The sequence below is a fragment of the Laetiporus sulphureus genome (genome assembly GCF_001632365.1).
Source record: "Laetiporus sulphureus 93-53 unplaced genomic scaffold LAESUscaffold_110, whole genome shotgun sequence".
In the NCBI taxonomy this organism is placed as follows: domain Eukaryota; kingdom Fungi; phylum Basidiomycota; class Agaricomycetes; order Polyporales; family Laetiporaceae; genus Laetiporus; species Laetiporus sulphureus.
The window spans coordinates 1-13,392 of NW_024468619.1; the positions used below are offsets into that span (position 1 = coordinate 1).

General features: G+C 51.9%; 7 protein-coding genes across 7 annotated transcripts; 1 reads left to right on the forward strand and 6 right to left on the reverse strand.

Annotated features, from left to right (window-relative positions):
• Nucleotides 1-967: 967 nt before the first annotated feature.
• LAESUDRAFT_70512 (uncharacterized protein) lies at nucleotides 968-3,282 on the reverse strand. Its single transcript, XM_040906574.1, has 3 exons — nucleotides 3,027-3,282; nucleotides 1,875-2,949; nucleotides 968-1,824 (listed from the first exon to the last, which is right to left on the reverse strand). Exons 1-3 carry the CDS (start codon nucleotides 3,053-3,055, stop codon nucleotides 1,036-1,038), a joined length of 1,893 nt encoding a protein of 630 aa, XP_040757538.1. The 5' UTR covers nucleotides 3,056-3,282; the 3' UTR covers nucleotides 968-1,035.
• Nucleotides 3,283-4,203, reverse strand: LAESUDRAFT_70511 (uncharacterized protein). The gene has a single exon (XM_040906573.1). It carries the CDS (start codon nucleotides 4,030-4,032, stop codon nucleotides 3,511-3,513), a length of 522 nt encoding a protein of 173 aa, XP_040757539.1. The 5' UTR covers nucleotides 4,033-4,203; the 3' UTR covers nucleotides 3,283-3,510.
• Nucleotides 3,920-5,119, reverse strand: LAESUDRAFT_732849 (uncharacterized protein). Its single transcript, XM_040910313.1, has 2 exons — nucleotides 4,525-5,119; nucleotides 3,920-4,475 (listed from the first exon to the last, which is right to left on the reverse strand). The coding sequence occupies exons 1-2, from the start codon at nucleotides 4,714-4,716 to the stop codon at nucleotides 4,152-4,154; spliced, it is 516 nt and encodes a 171-aa protein (XP_040757540.1). The 5' UTR covers nucleotides 4,717-5,119; the 3' UTR covers nucleotides 3,920-4,151.
• A 1,063-nt stretch (nucleotides 5,120-6,182) lies between these two features.
• LAESUDRAFT_732852 (uncharacterized protein) lies at nucleotides 6,183-6,749 on the reverse strand. The gene has a single exon (XM_040910314.1). The coding sequence runs from the start codon at nucleotides 6,639-6,641 to the stop codon at nucleotides 6,294-6,296; it is 348 nt and encodes a 115-aa protein (XP_040757541.1). The 5' UTR covers nucleotides 6,642-6,749; the 3' UTR covers nucleotides 6,183-6,293.
• Nucleotides 6,750-7,467: 718 nt separating this feature from the next.
• Nucleotides 7,468-8,803, forward strand: LAESUDRAFT_732853 (membrane fraction protein). The gene is made up of 3 exons (XM_040910315.1): nucleotides 7,468-7,821; nucleotides 7,881-8,440; nucleotides 8,494-8,803. Exons 1-3 carry the CDS (start codon nucleotides 7,592-7,594, stop codon nucleotides 8,697-8,699), a joined length of 996 nt encoding a protein of 331 aa, XP_040757542.1. The 5' UTR covers nucleotides 7,468-7,591; the 3' UTR covers nucleotides 8,700-8,803.
• Nucleotides 8,804-8,949: 146 nt separating this feature from the next.
• Nucleotides 8,950-11,403, reverse strand: LAESUDRAFT_732854 (P60-like protein). The gene is made up of 7 exons (XM_040910316.1): nucleotides 11,141-11,403; nucleotides 10,876-10,940; nucleotides 10,424-10,779; nucleotides 9,980-10,366; nucleotides 9,670-9,924; nucleotides 9,521-9,597; nucleotides 8,950-9,426 (listed from the first exon to the last, which is right to left on the reverse strand). Exons 1-7 carry the CDS (start codon nucleotides 11,335-11,337, stop codon nucleotides 9,354-9,356), a joined length of 1,410 nt encoding a protein of 469 aa, XP_040757543.1. The 5' UTR covers nucleotides 11,338-11,403; the 3' UTR covers nucleotides 8,950-9,353.
• Nucleotides 11,404-11,946: 543 nt separating this feature from the next.
• LAESUDRAFT_625769 (uncharacterized protein) lies at nucleotides 11,947-12,611 on the reverse strand (the record flags this gene model as incomplete). The annotated part of the gene is made up of 2 exons (XM_040903333.1): nucleotides 11,947-12,009; nucleotides 12,060-12,611. Coding segments are annotated over 2 exons (615 nt in total), but the record flags the coding sequence as incomplete, so codon positions are not given.
• Between the last annotated feature and the right edge of the window lie 781 nt (nucleotides 12,612-13,392).

Sequence of the window (13,392 nt, forward strand, 5' to 3'; positions counted from 1 at the left end):
CTACCTGTAGCACCCACTGAGCTCACCAGCTCCTTCATATATCTCTCACCCTTTCCTGCGTCTGCCAACATTGACCAGTAAGTCAACAGGCTCTTGCGTCACATAGGGTTCAGGGGGATACCTTTGGGATCAGGGGGATCAGGGCGGCACGTTCCACGTGACTGTCCCTTTTTAGTCTTTTTGATCTCTTGTCCGGTGTTACCGTGACACAGGAACCTCGTAGTGGTGGTTCTCGTCGATTGCGGTGAGTGCCTCTTGGTCAATGGTGATCGGTTTGTGTTGAGTTTCCCAGCCAGCCCACTGCACGGCCAGGAGTTTGGGAGTCGCCCGCTCTCTAGAAGATGGCTCCACGGAGCCAAACTGATGGCCCGTCCCATTGTAGCCGCGCCCTATTATATACACACGCGCTACTACTCTCCCACGCCGGTGGCGCAGGTCGCACCGGGGCCTCTCGCATCTGCGCTCTGTGCCCAGATTCCAACAGTAACACCTACTCAGGTTGGGACCTAGTACGATCATTCTGTAAGTTCCCATGCTACTAACGGTGCTCTTTACCCATTTTCTCACCTATTAGTAATGCCGATGAAATTGAGAGATCGATATCAAGCACGGTTGCAAGATGTACTGACCGCGTAGAATCCCAGAGTATTCGAAGATGAGCTTGTGGCTCCATGCACGGAGATTTCATGCAGAGTAATACGCAAGAAAATCTAGGTGGATTTGGAAGCGGAAGAAATGGAGGGACTGCTGTCGCTGGAGCGATGACTGTAAGAGCGGCCTGGCGATCGATTCAGGTACTAGTAGCGCTGGACAACGGCTGCGTCGTCGCCACATCCCGTTACTACGACAGGCGGAAACAACCCATTTATGCCACCTGGTGCCTTTGGCACTTCCTTTGAGATTTAAAATCCGACCGATATGCTACAAGTACGTTTACGATTTACATTTTCTCGTACAGAACTCGACCCGTACTATACAGTATATACATGAACTCGAAGTGGAAAACGATCAGAAATCATTAGTAACATGCTCTCTTCACCGCCCCATATGTATGAACGGTGCCCATCGAAGAGGTGGCACCCCTGAGAGTCGACATTGCTTCACTGCATCATGCAAACATTGTGCGGTATCATTGAAGTCCACCGATCCACTTTGAAACAGTTGCCGGTAAAATTCCTCAGCCAACTTCGGGGCGTCTGCGTCACTGATGGCCCACATTGTCGCAACAACACCATTGAAGCCCGCGAAGAGCATCGCAGCGGCTATATGGATAGACTCATCTGGTTCCGAAGGATTCAGCTGAGCAGTTTGACATGCGCTAAGAAAGACGAGCCTCGCATTCGTGAGAGGGGTACGCATCAGCCGATCCACTGTCAAATCTCCATCGTTGAGGACAATAGCACTGCTGAGCGGATCGGTAGATGTCAAACCGTGACATGCAAAATGAGCAATATGAGATTCCTGAAGGACCTCAAGGACGCCATTACGGGTCGCATGATCACCCGTGAGCTGGGTACAGACAGCGTTGGAGCCAGAAGATTGTAGAACAGCAGTGATCTTTTCAAACTCGACGGTGACATTGGGAAGGGCGGGAAGATTTGGTGTGTATGTCTGGCCTGTTAAAAGCACTTTCACGCCTTGCTCCACAATATCAAAGTGTGCATTCTCTGAAGTGATGTTGGAGATTGTTGGTGTATAAGAGGAGATGACGAAATCGGAGATACTGACAAGGTTAGACCCTGAATAGATTCCCGCAGCATGAATGGGCAACAGCGCCAGAGACCCTGTACAGCACCAGATAAGGCGAGGAAGTTTGGGAACAGTCTGCCATGCTCATCAGCGTGAAGAATGGCAATAGGAGGCTGTGTTCCTACCTGGAGCCCGAGAAATTCGACAATCAGTTTGATCAGATTCTTCCATAGGACCTCTAGGAGGCGATTGAAGTGGGATGCAGCCCTATCTCTATCACTCTGGAAATGCCGCGCAACTCCGCTTAGGCGTTGGTCATCAACTTGACGAGACCTCCCATTCGCTCGTTTCAGGATCTCGTGTAAATTTGCAGCCAATGTTCTCGCTAGTACATCGGTGAAAGCTGGAATCGGCAGAATGCGCGCTTCGGACTGGTCACTTGTGAGAATAATGGCATGGCAGGTTGAAGCGGTAGCACTGAGAAGCACTATGATTCCATGTTTCATTGCTTGAGCTAGCTGTGTGTATGATGGGGAATGGAGAAACTTTTCATATCCCTCCATAGTACGAGCTGCAGCAATTTTCTCGTCCCACTCGAGTGCAAGAGCTCGCCGCTTCGAACCTTCTCGAGCTATGAATTCTGAGCGAGCTTTCGAGTGACCGCTTTGCCGTGTGCGAAAACTGCTTAGGTTAAGATCACAAGCTAACTCCATCAGACGATCTGCCAAGTCCGGATCCCTTTCAGCAAGCTCTGTCATAGGGGTTCTGAGTTGCATGGACTGCCGCCAGAAAACGGACCGTCCTTGTTCCAGATATTCGACTGCTTTGGCATTCTGTTTGAGATGGATAGCACAGGCAGCTGCATCTGATGCAATTCCAGCGGCTAGTCGCGAAATAGCTTTATGGCGATCGAGAACATCGAGTGCTAGTGATGCAAATTGGGGGAGTATTCCTATAGCAGTCTCGTATGCGTCCAAAGCATAAGGATTGTCGCAAAATGTCGCCGTGCGAGCCCATCCAGTAGCAGCGTTATATTTTATTTTGATCGGCGCGGAGGGTGAAGCAGCTGCGCTGCGGTACAAGTTCATTGCTTCCGATACAACGCTGGGATCCTGTTCGGCATCTGCATAATACACCTCTAGGGACGCTGCCAGCGACATTATATGGTCTGCCAATTGTGGAGCAACGGATGGTACGATGGATACGGCATCGCGAAGAGATTGAATGCCATCTTGCAAGATTTTGATGTCGCATTGGTATCTGTATAGACTGATTAGCATTGTGCCCAATGCGGCCAGAAATGAGCCCTGGATGACATTGTTTATTGGAAGGATTACATTGACACCTCTTTGCAGCGAAATCGCATCGTGCAATGCTGATGTATTATTCCCACAAACCGCTATCGCATGACGGACCTTCGCCCGACAATGCCGAAGACTTGGGAGCCATGTGAAGGGGCATTGTGGTTCGACCTTCGAGAGTATGGCTTCTGCAGACAACAAGTCGTCTTTGTTTCCTTCTAGTTCATATCTTGCAAGAAGAGCATTTGAATGTACGATGGCTCTGTAGCTGCAGTAAATCTTGCCATCATTTAGATTGCCAGTGTCAGGTTCTTCGGTATGATCCTCGTCGAATGCAGTGTATTCCTCGTCGTCTGCTCCTCGAAATTGTCCTTCTTGGAATGAGAATTCAAGATCTTCCTGGCGAGCCCATCTTTCATAACGGTGCAGATAGGCTTCCGCAAGCTCGACGGAGTCTGCATGTTCAAGTTTCAGAGACTCTTCTATGCTGGTAAGATCGCCTGTTAGACGATACTTCGCGTTAAGGATCATACCGAGGGGGGAAAGGTAGTATCCCCCCTTGAGGTTGATTGCCGGGTTTATGCCGTTCTCGTCCCAGCGCAATGGCACCTTCTCGCCTGTATCGCTCGTACAGAACTTCCATGCGGAGTTCTATCCGGACCTGAGACCCTGTAGTCATGGCGGCATCAAGATAGCTCCGCTCGCCTGTTCTTCGGTACCAGCACAGGTACAATTCCAATTGAGTGACGGACGGACGTTGACCAACGTTTATGGCCGCCTCGATGAGATCTCGCACAGTGTTCAGTTCTCGGAGATCTTCCGAATAGCTTTCCATGAACTTCATAAAGGTGCTCGCCGCCATTACTGCAATTGGTTCAGACATTTCTACGCCATTCTGCACATCTTGGACGAGCCTGTCAAAGACTTGAGACCTGGACTGCAAGTTTCGATCCGGTTCATTCGGTGTATCCTCCGCGTCTGGAGAAGGTAGCAAAGATGGGCCAACAGCATTTGTGGAGCGAGGAGCGGACTCGTTGCACATTCTCACGGAACGCTTCAGATCATCGATTGCACCAGTGATCCGATAGCGTACTTTGTATGCGTCGTAAAGGTTGGTGCAAAGGAGCCCGTGGAGGTCGTCTGCAGATGGTAGAGAGAGTCTCAACTCTTCTTGATATTCGATGGCGGCATCAAGATCACGGGGATCATGGAAATGGCGTAGCGATGATTTAACAATCCGGCAAGATTGAGATAGCAAGTACGGATCTCATGCGTATTGACAGCGCTGGTTACAAGTAAAAAGGACAGATTGTTCGCAATCTCAATGTCGAGCTCCACGACATCGAAATCATCCTTTGCACGATATGATGCGGACATCTTGAATTTATTCGAAGAGCGTGGAGACTCCGGAGCTTCCAAGCTTGACAAAGGAGTGGAAGTGAATCGCCTTAAATGCTGCTCGTGACAAGGTGTAATCCGTCTGAGCTTCATACAATTTCAGAATATGCGCGGCATATTTAAACAAAGGCCCTACCTCAACGACAGTTGCGATTTCTTCATCATATACCTCGGCTTCTGCACTGAGTTGCCGTACGAGAGAGTAACCAGGAGAAATGAGAGATATCTTCTGTGCAATCTCCTTCAAACCAGCCGCATGATGGGTGTGCCTTAAAGGCGGGCTGCACAAACGTCTAATCCACTTTGCACGTTCGAGGAGGTATTGCATGTGCTCCTCCGGTGTAAAGGCATAGTATCCTTATGATTCTCGATTGATGCTCACAAGCCTTTCGATCTCCGGACCTGCCGAATGTCGCTCGCTTGCACCAGCAAGCATGGACAAAAGTGTCGAAAGATTCAAAAGAAAGGGTAGACGATGTTCATCAGCTTCAGGCCAGGAAGGAATTGCCGTTTCCAACAGTTGACGTGCTTCTTGTATTTCCGCAAGATTCCTTGATCTACGCTGGAGAGCTGATCCCAATTGGCCAACAATGACTCGGTGTACTGCATGATCGGCAGTACACATATCCATTTCCTGACGTTGCACTTCGATGATTTCCTCTAACTCTTGCTTTTGTTCGATGGAAGTTGGTGGTTTGTCTCGTATCACCCCATGAAGTAGGTCCTTGGAGAAAGAACGTAATTGCAGAAGAGATGCTAGTTCATGCAGGAGGGGAAGACGGCGGATATTTGATGGGCAATGATGAACGCTTTCCCGATAAGTGTCGATGGCCTCGTCGAGATCACCTCTCCGCGATTCGCGATCGAATCTATCGCGATAGATTTTAGCAAGGGCCTCCACTGTATCAAGGTAACCATCGCTGCCCTCCGAAAGTCAGACGAGGGTGCTTTTAAGCCTGCTGATATCGGCGTTGACATCCGCAGAAGAAAAAGCTTGCACATCAGTCTACAATGAGCATAAATTTGTTATACATAGCAGATTGCGCGCACGCACTGACCGACGGAAATGCATTTTCCTCTGCAGTATCTTGAGATGTTTCACCCGATGCATCCGTCTTTGACATCTCAGGATGACGAGAAATGGTGTCAAGGATCAGTAATGAAGCCGCGAAGGATTCAGGGTGCTATGCAAGCCGGAGTCGAGTCGCTGCAAGTTCAGCCACGAGGCTAGCCCACCTTCTCTGGCTGTGGCGCGGTGATGGCGGAGTCGAAATGGTTCCATTTCAAGATCCACGTAGTAGTGAAAAAATTGGGTCAAACCACCGGATTTCTAATGAATTTCTGCGCGGCTGGTGAGTGTGATAAGTTGTCTCGATCTTTGCATGAGATGCACACGCCAATCCCTCTTACTCGAGGTGAGTGTGCTAGAAATATGTTCCTATCTGCGTACTCTGTTGGCGAAAACGGCGTCGTCCGTTCGTGGAACATGTATCTGGCTAACATCAGATACGCGCTCTTATGATTCCATGCTAGCGGAGCGCTCTATGGAAAGCACTTGGAACGAAGGAGAGCACTATAGCCCAGAATACGCCCGGGCCCTAACAGGAATCGAGAAGATACCAGTCGGGCGCGGCTAACAGCACATCTAGCGCCTCTCACGTACAGCATCCGGATCTCCTCATAGCCCTTGTCCTGTGCCCATAGCTCGTTCATAATCCAGAAATACGGTTCGCTCAGTCAGCAGCGTTGGGCTGTGCGTACAAATTCCAGACGTATCGCGAAGGCTGGCCGTATATCGAGGTTGATAGCGGAAGTGCAAACGTCATGTCAGTTGCGGATCAAGGCTGGTCATATGCCAAGACAGTCATGCGGGTCTTTCAAGCAATATCGGCCACACAGCGGGGATCAACGGTTGGGGGTGGGCACACTTGGCAGCAATTCTCTAGCACATGCATCATAATCAGGCGAGGAGATCAGTCGTGGAGAGATTCGAGGGAGCAGATAGGTTCTGCATTGAGCGATAATTGGAGCGCAGATGATTCTTCCGAGGATGTGCCATTCAACGTACGGTGATCGAGCATAAGCGCATGGTCGAGGTGACTGTACGACCGCGTCATTGCACGCATGAGCGGGAACTTCTGGAGCGAGAAAGTGATGGGCCATGAGGATGACGTTGCTAGAGGGTACTTTTAATTTGGCTGGGAGAATCAGTAAGAGAAGAGGGAAAAAAGGGATACGTTGGAGATGTGCCATGAGAATGTCGTCACCAAGGAGGTCATTCTCTCTCAAGGGTACAGTGCCATATATCGGTTTGAGTACCCAATGTAGTCGACGACAATACTCGAGACCAGTCCACCCGCGATAGAGTCGTTCGGATAAAATAGAGAGCAAGACCAGTCGGCACTCACCTGGCGTGTCGTATTTTTATACAACTCGAAAGCGGCAACTTTTTCTCTAACGTCTAAATGTGCCCGTTATGTTCCGCCTTGCGAAAACCGGCATGAGAAGGATGTGCGCGAGCTGTTGCTGCCTAGCGTCTCAATGCAGGTATCAATGAATCGCACGCAGCGATGATGAACGCTATGGATAGCTTGGCGTGATATCGCGTACATCCTCGTACTATGTCTGCATGTCCTAGTGCGTAAATATCACCTGTACACTCTTGCAAATCAAAGAACGTTATCTTTGCGCGCGGACCTCGGCGAGCTCGCCGACACATCGCCGAGGGCCCTACCTTATAGCTTACCACTTCGCGGCTGGTCTCCGATTCACCTGGGCACTTCGGGGCAGACGCTTACGCACCCGACTGATCATGAACATCGCGTGCGACTGTGTCAAGTTTCTGTGATGTTTGAGCCAACATATGGCGTTGAGCGAATAGGCGAGTGTGGCCATCGCAGACCAATCGGATGGTGGGCGTTGCAAAGATAGGATGCAAGTCACAGGATTAGCCGCGAGGCTGGCGAGCGTGGCAGCCAATGGGCGTATTGACTAAGAACTAGCGCGGTGCACGTGATCGAATAAGCTCCATGCCGCCACCAGCCTCATGCACTCGTTTCATTGCCGGACTTGTTACGCACTTCTTTAGCACTTTTCCTCCTTTCTCACTTTTATACCCGCCACCATCATCAACGGCATCCATTCTCCGCATCGACTGCACAACTATCCTTATTCCTCCACTCTGTATCCTACCACCATCAATCATGTCTTCTCGAACCACCACCGCACCATCTGTTCCTCTCCCAAGCCGTCAGCACGGTAACACTGTCAGCAGCAAGCCCCCAGTGTGGCCTCTCAACGCGTCCACCAACGATGAACTTCCTCCTGCCGCCAAGTGTGACAGAGACGAGCCAAGCAGGAGTGGGGTGTGCTGTAAAGAGCTCACGGGCGATGACGAGCGGACACTGGTAGATCCTGACGTCCTCCGAGACGTGTGAGTTCCCATTATCTAGTTTTGGCATACGTTACGTTGCTAATAGGACCGCTTCTCAGTGTAATCGGCCTCTCAGATGGCCTCACTGTACCTTTCGCGCTCACCGCCGGCCTGTCCTCCCTCGGCGAGTCCAAGCTTGTCATCCTCGGTGGAATTGCGGAGCTCATCGCCGGCGCTCTTTCGATGGGCATCGGCGGCTTCCTCGCCTCCCAAGCGGAGCGCGATCACTACCGCTATCTTCGAAAGCAGACACGTGCACGCGTCCTTCGCAGCTGCGAGGGCGAGATGGAGCGTGAAGTGTATACCGTACTTGGGCCGGTGGGCGTGGATGAAAAAACGAGCCGGGCGGTCGCTCAGTGCCTCATGAACGTCGAGGTCGACTCGTCCGGCGAAGGTCTGAGCAGGAGCCCCAGCGGGAGCGACACGGCAAGCAGGAGTAGCGCGAGCGACTCCGAATCGGGGCTGAGATGGAGCCAAAACGTCGGGATGTCGGCATTCCTTCTCAAATTTGGCGAGGGCATGGAAGAAGTGCCTACGAGACGGCTGTACATCTCCGCGTTCACGATCGGCATGGGTTATTTCCTCGGTGGTCTGATCCCTTTGCTTCCTTACTTCCTCGGTAAGCCCTCTTTTGTGATGTATAATCCCCGAAGTGCTCATTCTGTATCATAGAACCCGTGGCGCACATAGCGCTGATCTATTCATGCATTGTCACTGGCATCGTGCTCCTCATCTTCGGCGCCGTCAAAGCGCGCATCACCGGAGCGGCAGGCCAGGGTGTCGGTGGTTACTTGTGGGGCGCGGTGAGCACATTGCTAGTCGGTGGGGCTGCTGCAGCGGCAGCGTACGCACTTGTAGCTATTTTGGAGACGGATTAACGAAAGATTGTGGGACATTAGACATTTGCCTTCTTCCATCCTCCCTATAGAGGGTTCATGTAGGGGCTCGAGGCCATCGGCTGCCCCCTGTAGTATTACTTCTTACTGTAGGTCGTGTACGCCATATTTGATGTACACTAATTGATAGCAAGCAACGTGTAGGCGTATGTTGCAGCTGCATCCTTAAACAATTCAGGTGTTATTAAATTAAGAGTCTTGTCTGTGTTGGGCATCTGGCGCAGTGGATGCTGCGACATTTGCGTGAGGTCCAGGGTTCAATCCCCTAAATGTCCATTTTAGTCGTGCTCCCGGTCGTCCCCTTGCTTTAGGATAATTTTGAAAATATATACAGCATACTGCAGCGCAACCGGAGTGGGTGATCACAGTATGATCATTGACTCCGCTTTTTGTGAGAAGTTCGTGTTCCTTCAACCCGTGAGGATCAGCCACAAGCTTCAACTGCTCAGTCTACATTCGTATTCGAAAGCATGATTATCCACGAGCCTGTTGATTACGCAAACGCAGTCGCACCGTCAGTCCTGTGAAGCAGTAGCTGTGATTGCGCAACGGCTGCCAGGACGCCCACAGGTGTAAAAGACCGCGGTGCATTGGCTAAAACCTCAGATGACGGCAAGCTTGTACCGCCTAAGGACATCAGGATTCTTGGTCGAACCGCTTGAACGCATGTTTTTCGTACTCCTTCATCTTCGCCTTGCGTTTTCTCGGCCTGTACAAGCCAAGCGCAACAAGTTTACATGCGAGAAAAGCAAGGGACAAGTCAGGGATATGATGAAGAAGACAGGGGAGCAAAGACGACGCACAAGATAAGCGCACATGGCTCGACCAGTGCCCGCTGCTGCATGCTCAAGAACCTATCTCGGAACAGGTTGCCCTCGGGCTAGAGATATCCGTTGTCAGCACGTCGATACATCGCAATCGCATATCCGTAGGTATGCATCCTGTGACGTACCTTCAGCGCCCGCAAGCTCTCGCTGAGTTCCTCACCAAGCTGCACGTCCACTTCCCCCTCCGGCACGCGATGCTTCCCTATTTTCGTACCCGCGAGACCCTTCTTTTGTCTCTCTTCCTTAAGCTTCTGTTCCCGCTCTGCTCGAAGTCCCGCCCGCGTCGCCTGCTGTCTGGCGAGGGCCTTTCGTAGCGATTTGGCGCTATCGACTGACGCGAGCATGCGATTCCGCGCTATCCGCTCAGCAATGGCGCGTTTCTAACGTGAGCTGTAAGGGCAAACCGCAGAGAAGTACGGGCGGAACGGTACACACTTCGGCTTTCACTTTCTCCGCCTTTCGCCTATCCTGCTTCGTCTTTCTCCCTGATGCCTTCTTTATCATGCCCTGTACCTCTTCCAGGTCTTCACGTTCATCTTCCTCTCCCTCCTCATCTCCAGGCACGTCCACCCGCATCCCCCGCACTCCACCTTCATACCACTCATCTATTGCGGCCTTCCTTCCCTGTTCAATTTTCTCCCGCATCTCGTCTAACCGCTGCGCCTCTTTCACGCGACGCTCCTCCACCTCGATCGCCGAGCGTAGCAGCTCCTCATGTGCGTTTGCGAGCGGATTGTACGACGCACCTGCGTGCGGAGCGGGTACGGCAGGGATAGCGATGTCTTCACGCGGATGCGAGACATTCGGCTTCACCTTCTTCATCTATAGAGCACCCTGAGTCTACTTATTGTCACGAGAGTTATTGCAAGGTCTACATACCTTCTTCAGCAATTCGTTATCCTCCTCATTCTGCTCCTTTTCTTCCCACACATCCCATGCACCTTCTGCCGCTGCTTGAGCGGCTGCGCTCATCTCCAGCAAGGCACTTCCAGCGCCGGCCTCAGTATGGTCCACGACTGAATTGAATGGCCCTTTCCTCGGCCTCTTGCCAATCCTCAGCAGACGGCCCTTCTCCTCATGAGTGAGGTGCACGGAAGATTTGCGTTTCAGTGTGTTCGAAGTCGTGGTGCGGGAAAAGACAGCGGGGACGGCAGAGCGCTGTGCGAGGATTTTTGCAGCGGTGGTTAAGGCGGGGGAGAATTTGATCCTTGTGAGTTTCGGGAGGGAAGCGCGGACTGAGGTTCCATGACACGGAAAGGGTTCAAGGACGCGAAGATTAAGAAACGTCTATGAGAGAGAGTAGCGTATTGGAAAAAAAACGCGGGACGCACTACGGTCATCACCCGTGGCGTCGATCACGAAGAGCTCGTCGTTCGTCCTTTTCTGCAGGAATGTCCTGTCAAAGATGCCAAAGTCAGCCTAAGCTATATTCTTCCATGGCACCTTCCGTCAATTAAAAAGCTTTCTTCCTACTTCCAGCGCGAGCATGCTATCCTTCATCTTCATTCTCGTCCACAACGCACGAAAGCTTTGGTTCCGAAGGGAACAGAATTTCTCGAAGGGATGCGCTAGCATGAATCGATTTCGAAAACGTACCCATGCGTTCTCTCCTCCGCCCTGAGCTCTTCCATGCCCGTCTCAATCTCCCCAATGTCGACATGTTTCCGCCATGCCCTTTTACCTCTACGGCTACCCTGCGTATGTTGTGCAGGTGCGCCGACTGAGGAGTGCGAGTTCTTCGTTTCTAGGCTTGTTTTGGCCTGTGCTTTTGACTGTGTCCCTATCGCGGACATGATGGCGACGAAAGGGATATTAGTTAGCAGCAACGCACGACGAACGAGTTGTAAACGAGATTTGGTCAGTGCACATTCGGAACTTATGAAACGATCCGGGCGCTTAATCGATACCATGCTGAGCAACAGAGGTCCGGTTCGATCCCTCAACGGGTTCATTTAGCTCTTTAGTTTTTAAAAAACAACCACTAACTAAACATCGATGGGGTCACCAGTAATTGCCATCAACTCGCCGGGGACGGTGCAAGCTTCCATACAACTCGCAATAATCTTGCCGTCCACATTCTTGGGTCCACTGATCAAGAGCAAAGATGCCGAATGGGTCACATACGGGCGCAGCGAATAGATCATAACAACAGCCTTAGGACATGACTTGATTCATTCTTCACTTTTACGACAGAACAACGATACCGATCTACTAGCAAAGTCTGGCATGACAGCGGGACCTCCTCGAAAAGAAAATACGTCCAAAGAAGGTTTGAAACTGAAAATCTAACGCAGATCAATGTCGCGAACCCAGTGTCGTGCGGATGGATATAGACACTGCAATCAATTCATGCACTGAGAAGCCCGGGACGACTGACTTCTGCTGAAAACAGTGGAGCCTTGTTATGTACGCAGCCACGCTGTCTTTGCAATCTTCTTGAGCCTTTTCTGCTCCTTAAACCGTTCCTGCACAAGATCGTCAGTATAAAGCACACCGACATCCAATCGCAACTCACCAGATCCTTCTTCGTCGGCCGTTTGCGCTTCTTACTCTCCTCTTCTTGCGCCTCCTCGAGCTTGCGTGCCTCGACCTCGTGTTCCCAGGCATTGACGTCGAAGTAGAACTCGCTCATGCGCTTCGCGCGCTCGTACTCAGAGAGGTGGCTCGGGTCGCGTGCGTCGGCGCGTGCGAACGCACCTGTACGCGCGTTGAACTTGGCAGTGTATGTGAAAGCGCCCGGTGTGGATGGTCCTGCAAGGCTGGGGTCGAGGTGCGCGAGCGCCGGATCGATACCCTGTGCAGCCGCAGCTGCTTGCAGAGCATACATCGACGCAGCGGATGCGGGGGGTTCGGGAGACATGGAGGAACGGCCGGGTTCAGTGGAGGGACCAGCGACGGGCTGAGATGCATCCGCAAGCTGCAGGGGATTGTTCCATGTCGTCTCCTGTGTCTTGGCGTTGAAGAAGTAGTAAGCGTTGTGGGTAGGCGACCACACAGCCTGCCAATCGCCAGCAGTCGCGGTGACGGCTACTGCAGGTGTCGGCGATGCAGACGCAGATGCAGACGTGGATCCCGATGCGGAGGTAGCCTCGGCGGTAGCAGCAGCAGAGGTCGAGAGAGTAAGAGATGTAGACTCGTCCGTGACCTGGGACTCGCCATGTGCAGGCTGCTCCTCCTGTGAGAGCGACTTCTCCGGGGTGTCATCGTTGTGCTGCTCCTCACTGTCGACGACGGTGGGCTCGCGCTGTTGGCGGGTGTCCGGAGCTGGGCTGTTGGTTGCCGACATGGTCGCGGTCGAGGTCAAGGTCCAAGCTCAAGTCGCATTCAAACTCCGATCCGTATGTACTGACGCTGCCGGGCCTGCGCATTTCTCTTCCATCCCTCCTTCCTATACGTACTCCGTTTCTGCTTGAACACCTCAGAGCACATCTGGCAACGTCGAAGAATTCATAAATTGCAGAAGCGAAGCCGAGACATCTCACACAGTTGCCCATCAGGTACGTAATTTGCATTCCATTTGAGCGGTGTCAAGTGCTCTTCGGACGGGCAAATACCAGGGCGTGTTGTGATCAGAACTTACGCCTTTTGAACTGCAATACTTAGTATCCGGAGGTGGAATGCCTTAGGGACCTAGTTCTTGCTATGGACTCTCACGACCTAGCGCTCGTGTGCAGAGCCTGCGTGGGCAATGCTTTGCCTGTTAAAAGTCATGCTCTGATAAGCGAGACATATCAGGACTGGGTACGCTTGCAGTTGTGCACCGAACGGTGTCTGTGTTCGACAGCTTTGCCCTCAATTGGACTAGTACTAGTAATTGCGGAACCGTACACTGCCTTCAGTAATTCGCC

What these genes read in the sequence shown, in the direction of transcription:
- LAESUDRAFT_70512 (XM_040906574.1), bottom strand. Translation starts at nt 3,055, where the DNA reads ATGCGATTTCGCTGCAAAGAGGTGTCAAT. An exon ending in CGCTGCAAAGAGGTGTCAAT is followed by an intron (nt 2,950 to 3,026) that starts GTAATCCTTCCA and finishes CAGTCTATACAG; the next exon opens with ATACCAATGCGACATCAAAA. An exon ending in TCGAATTTCTCGGGCTCCAG is followed by an intron (nt 1,825 to 1,874) that starts GTAGGAACACAG and finishes TGAGCATGGCAG; the next exon opens with ACTGTTCCCAAACTTCCTCG.
- LAESUDRAFT_70511 (XM_040906573.1), bottom strand. Translation starts at nt 4,032, where the DNA reads ATGTGCAACGAGTCCGCTCCTCGCTCCACAAATGCTGTTGGCCCATCT.
- LAESUDRAFT_732849 (XM_040910313.1), bottom strand. Translation starts at nt 4,716, where the DNA reads ATGCAATACCTCCTCGAACGTGCAAAGTGGATTAGACGTTTGTGCAGC. An exon ending in AAATCGCAACTGTCGTTGAG is followed by an intron (nt 4,476 to 4,524) that starts GTAGGGCCTTTG and finishes AATTGTATGAAG; the next exon opens with CTCAGACGGATTACACCTTG.
- LAESUDRAFT_732852 (XM_040910314.1), bottom strand. Translation starts at nt 6,641, where the DNA reads ATGGCACATCTCCAACGTATCCCTTTTTTCCCTCTTCTCTTACTGATT.
- LAESUDRAFT_732853 (XM_040910315.1), top strand. Translation starts at nt 7,592, where the DNA reads ATGTCTTCTCGAACCACCACCGCACCATCTGTTCCTCTCCCAAGCCGT. An exon ending in CCTGACGTCCTCCGAGACGT is followed by an intron (nt 7,822 to 7,880) that starts GTGAGTTCCCAT and finishes ACCGCTTCTCAG; the next exon opens with TGTAATCGGCCTCTCAGATG. An exon ending in TTTGCTTCCTTACTTCCTCG is followed by an intron (nt 8,441 to 8,493) that starts GTAAGCCCTCTT and finishes TCTGTATCATAG; the next exon opens with AACCCGTGGCGCACATAGCG.
- LAESUDRAFT_732854 (XM_040910316.1), bottom strand. Translation starts at nt 11,337, where the DNA reads ATGTCCGCGATAGGGACACAGTCAAAAGCACAGGCCAAAACAAGCCTA. An exon ending in CGCCACGGGTGATGACCGTA is followed by an intron (nt 10,780 to 10,875) that starts GTGCGTCCCGCG and finishes ATGGAACCTCAG; the next exon opens with TCCGCGCTTCCCTCCCGAAA. An exon ending in AGAGCTTGCGGGCGCTGAAG is followed by an intron (nt 9,598 to 9,669) that starts GTACGTCACAGG and finishes GGATATCTCTAG; the next exon opens with CCCGAGGGCAACCTGTTCCG.